General features: G+C 54.0%; 1 protein-coding gene across 1 annotated transcript; it reads right to left on the bottom strand.

The window, feature by feature from the left end:
- Window positions 1-2980: 2980 nt before the first annotated feature.
- On the bottom strand, window positions 2981-3853 carry LOC136993094 (olfactory receptor 14J1-like; the record flags this gene model as incomplete). The annotated part of the gene is made up of 1 exon (XM_067303106.1): window positions 2981-3853. A coding segment is annotated over one exon (873 nt), but the record flags the coding sequence as incomplete, so codon positions are not given.
- Window positions 3854-5006: the final 1153 nt, after the last annotated feature.

The raw sequence follows: 5006 nt of genomic DNA, 5'->3' as shown, positions 1-5006 counted from the left end.
CTGCCCATGAGTTTCCCGTACCGCAAGGGTCTGCAGATGGCAACAAAACGGTCATAAGCCAAAACAGTGAGAAGAAAATACTCTGCCAACATAAAGAAGACCAAGAAAAAGACCCGGGCAGCAGATCCTGAGTAGGAAATGGCCCTGGTGTCCCTCAGGGAATTGGCCATGGATTTGGGGACAGTGGTGGAGATGGTGCCAAGGTCAAGGAGGGAAAGGTTGAGGAGGAAGAAGCACATGGGGGTACCAAACCAAAAAATGCTCCTGCCAAAGAACTTCTGGGATGATACAGCAGGACAAAGCAGTAGAGGGTTGACGGGGTGGTATAATTCCCATGGACAAAAGGCTTTCCTTTTTCCCCTTCTCCTGAGAATAAAATCCTCAGCTCTCCAGAGAGAAGAAGCTGGGAAACAAACTTTGCCACTAACATGGAGGCAGAGAATCTCCTGAGTCCCTTACAGACAGAGGCTGCTCCAAAGGCCACCACCCCAATGGCACAAGACCCCCAGGCATGCCTGCCTTGCTGCTGGGCACCCTGCAGCCCCAGCCAGGAGGTCTGTGAGAAACAGAGTGGGGTGTGCCGCCTGCAGCCCTGGCCACCCAGGAGGTGTGGTGGGACCCTGCTTCTCTAGATGAGATGAGACTGGGCTCTCCTGCATTTCCCCAGTGTGAAGCCTGTGTCCCCTCCAGCTGGGAATACAGCCCGGCAGAGAGGGCCAACGTGGGAAACACGATCTCTGTTTTGGGGTGTGAAGAGAGAGGGGAGGGCAGAGGGGGATCTGCTCATGCCCTGGGCAGTGATTCCCTCCCTGCAGCCAGTACAGCCCTGCTGATGCCCTGTAACCTGTGGGCCCAGGAGATGGGACTCCGATCTGCTCTGGCTCTAAAGATTTCTCAGCCCTTCAGACCCAGGATGCAAAGCACCGCTCTGGGGACACCTCAGCAGTCGAAGGGCCTGAATGCCTGGTGTGTTCCTGAGAACTTCTCTGTAGTCTCCCGGCACTGCTTTGACTCCTGTTGCCCATGAAGCAGAGACTCCTTTTGAGGATGAACTCACTCACTGTGTGATTCTGAGGACAGGCTTGACCAGGCAGTACAAATGCCTGCAAGGCCTCAACCCCACAGCACTGTCCCCTGACCCTTAATTTGCCTTCCAGCCCCTTTGTCCTAGAGGATTTGCATTTGGAGAGACCACCAGAGATCTCCAGGAGCATGATCTGCTCTGAGCTGGGCTAACTTGACAGTTAGATCAGGTTGGTAGGTGCTTTCTCCTGGAGAGTTTTTAAAAATCTCCTGGCACCTGCCCCAGTGCTGCTCAACTACCTTGGTTATTTCTTTATTTTTCCTTCAACTCATTTCAGATTTCCCTTACTGCATCTTCTCCTTGTTGTCTCTTGTCCTTTCCTCCCCCTGGCCCCCAGACAGACCATCCCACCAACTTTGACTGAGGACAATCACAGCCTCGCCCCCAAGCACAGCCTTGCTGGGATCTTCTGGGACCACGCAGGCAGGCTGTGGTGGCCATCTCCAAGCTGAGCTATGTGCTGCAGATCCCTATGTGGTCTTAGACGAGAACGTATGGAGACATAACATGACCCAGGTCAGAGCCTGTGGGCTGATGCAAGGGCTGAGCCAGGGGCAGCAGGCATGAGAAGAGAAGACCTCCAGCAGCTCCTCTCCACACCTGGGCAGGCAGTGACACACTCGACAGTGCTCATGAGAGAGGAGAGTCACACAGGATGGGGGACATTGTGACCTGCTGTGCTTGGCACCAACCATTTGTGCTGGGTCTGGGAGTCCTGGCAGGTGGTGCTGGTGGCTGTAGCCCTTGAGAAACCCCCAGTCCTACTAGCAGCAGTGAGTCCCCTCCATGACTGCTGGGAGCTCCTGGAGTGACATGGCTCCCATCAGCACCTCATGCCTTCACTGGACCAGCCCTGCTGCCCTGCATGTGTCCCCATGGCCCCAGTGTGCAGGCACAGCACAGGGTTAGTTCTGGGGTGGAGAGACATCCCCCCAGCATGATCCCCATGACAGTCCTTGGTGCCCTGTCCCCCATGGCCCTCCTGCCTGGCAGCCCCCCACCAGTCCCTAGACCCTGCACAGTCCTGTTCCTGTCCCCCCGGGGTTAGCAGAAGGCCATGCTCTGGGGTCTGCTGAGGTCTGAGCCCACAGAGAGGCCAGGCAGGGCTGGACATTTCGCCCATACAGGTGCTGAGCCCAGCAGGCAGATGGAGCTGGTCACATTCAAAGATGACCCCTCACCAGGACCACAGGGAAAGGCCAGTGCTGGAAATAGCGGGTATGAGAGGCTGGGTGTGTGAGGAGCTTCCTGGGAAAGTTTCTCCTCTCTGTTCATGCAGCGACAAGCTGGGTTGGATGTGTGTTCTGACAGACCCTGTTTGAGAGCCCCCATGGGAGGAGGATGGTCTACAGGCCCAGGAGATGACACCAGGACCTCCTCTGCATGCTCCCTGCCAGCCCTGCAGAGGATCAAGGAGAGGGCTCATCCTCCCAGGGATTACAGCTGGACATCCAGTCCTGCAGCTGGGCATGGAGCCTTGTTTGGGGGTAACTTTTGGGGTAATGATCAGCATGCGGGGTGGGGGAGATTGTCTCAAGGAAATGTGCTGGGGACAGGGTGTGAGGGACAGCAGCTTTGGAGGAAGAGCCCAGCCTGCAGGCACTGCACCCGCAAGAACCTACTTTATTAAACAGATACTGCGATGGAGTCAGCTCTGACCCAGTGTTGGACACAACTTTATATGGGCACCAGGTGAGACAGAGCAGCCTCAGGAAAGGTGGAAAGAATTCAACCACTTGTGCAGCAACACAGATAACAAGTACTACTACTAATAGTAATAAAAGTCATAATGAAAATAAAGTCAACAAAAAAAGCTCAGTCTTGGTACAGGACAGAGGGGAGTCATTTGTGGAGAGCAAAGGCAATGTTACCACTGCTGGAAAATGTCCAAGAAATCACTTTCCTCAGGGCATCTTTGAGCTCCTTGTTCCTCATGCTGTAGATGAGGGGGTTCAGTGTTGGAGGCACCACCGAGTACAGGACAGCCACCACCATATCCAGAGCTGGGAAGGAGAGGGAGGGGGGCTTCAGGTAGGCAAACATGTCAGTGCTGACAAACAGGGAGACCACGACCAGGTGCGGGATGCACGTGGAAAAGGCTTTGTGTCGTCCCTGCTCAGAGGGCATCCTCAGCACAGCAGTGAAGATCCGCACGTAGGACAGCACAATGAAAATGAAACACCCAAAGGCTACACAGGCACTAACTGCAAGAAGTCCAACTTCCCTGAGGTAGGAGTCTGAGCAGGAGAGCTTGAGGATCTGGGGGATTTCACAGAAGAACTGGTCCACTCTGTTGCCTTGGCAGAGTGGTATTGAAAAGGTGTTAGCAGTGTGCAGCACAGAATAGAGAAAACTAGTGCCCCAGGCAGCTGCTGCCATTCTGACACAAGCTCTGGGGCCCATGAGGGTCCCATAGTGCAGGGGTTTGCAGATGGCAACATAGCGGTCATAGCACATGACTGTGAGGAGAGAATATTCTCCTGCAAACAAGAAGACAAAGACAAAGACTTGAACAGCACATCCTGAGTAGGAAATGGCCCTGGTGTCCCACAGGGAATTGGCCATGGATTTGGGGACAATGGTGGAGATGAAGCCAAGGTCAAGGAAGGAGAGGTTGAGGAGGAAGAAGTACATGGGGGTGTGGAGGCGGTGGTCGCAGGCTACGGCTGTGATGATGAGGCCGTTGCCCAGGAGGGCAGCCAGGTAGATGCCCAGGAAGAGCGTGAAGTGCAAGAGCTGCAGCTCCCGCGTGTCCGCAAATGCCAGGAGGAGGAACTGAGTGTAGGAGCTGCTGTTGGACATTTTGCTATCTCCAGGCATGGAGGACTGTCCAAAGAAGAACAGACATTGAGAAGTTAGGAGAGACCTTTCAAGCAAAGAAACCCCCAAACGTTGCGGTTCTTATACATGCCCCCACACTGCCTCTCTCCTTACTGAGAGGATCTTTGTGCAGCTCCCTTGCTTGGGCTGCACTTTGCACTGGCTGAGTGTGCTGTGAGGAGCAGGGACCTATGCCCATGGGCTCCGGAGTAGTCAGTCCTGCTGTAAAGCAGTAGGCAGAGGGGAATGGGGGTGACCAGCTCTGACATTCACACAATTTCTGTCAGGTGAAATCCACTCATCATAAAATGGCTTTTCAGCATCTTCACTCTGAATTCTAAAGAATGAGGTTTGAGGAACAGTTTCAGGGATTTTTTATTTTCTTTCAGATGTTGTTGTCACCCCTGGGGAGTGTTCCTCCAAGGTAGAAATCCTTGGCATTTCTACTGTGTCATGAGAGAAAAGCATCCACTGTCATTCTTGCAGAGCGAGGCCAGCTACTCTGTCTATTAGTCTCATTCCCAGCTGGCCGGTGCTTGCAACTCTTTCAGCTGGAGGATGATCACACTCATATATGTTGCCCTAGAAAAAAACAGCCCCCAGTTTCAAAGTGCACAGCTCCAAACTTCTCGCCCTTTCTCTGGGCACCTGAGGGAGCTCTCCACACTCCCCTTCTAGCCAAGCACACACAGGGCTCTTTGCAGATGCCCACATACAGCCTCCCACCACCATCTCCATACTCTCAGCATCTCTGCCCCTTCCTCATGGGTCTCTCAGATATCACAGAGGTGCTATGAGACAGCAGTGCCTTTATAGAGGGCAGCATGCAGCCTGGCAGGACACCACAGGGAAACGGTCAAAGGAACCTTAGGACTGAAGATGGGCTCTCCTTTCAGGAGAATCCGCTCATTTCCCAGCCCCACAGACTGCATTTCCTGGAGCTCCACAGTTTAGAAGGGGGCTGGGGCAACGTCATTCCCATGCAGACCCCTCTGCTACACAACTTGTAGCATCCATGTCTGAACTGCAGCTGACACTTCCCACCCCGGAGAGCCCAAGAACAAGAACAGGAGCATCATGGACAGGAGGGGAAAGAAGGAGC

This window comes from Apteryx mantelli, chromosome 11, assembly GCF_036417845.1.
Source record: "Apteryx mantelli isolate bAptMan1 chromosome 11, bAptMan1.hap1, whole genome shotgun sequence".
Lineage (NCBI taxonomy): Eukaryota > Metazoa > Chordata > Aves > Apterygiformes > Apterygidae > Apteryx > Apteryx mantelli.
The sequence above is the reverse complement of the archived record's forward strand: the minus strand, read 5'-3'. Positions and strand labels throughout refer to the sequence as shown.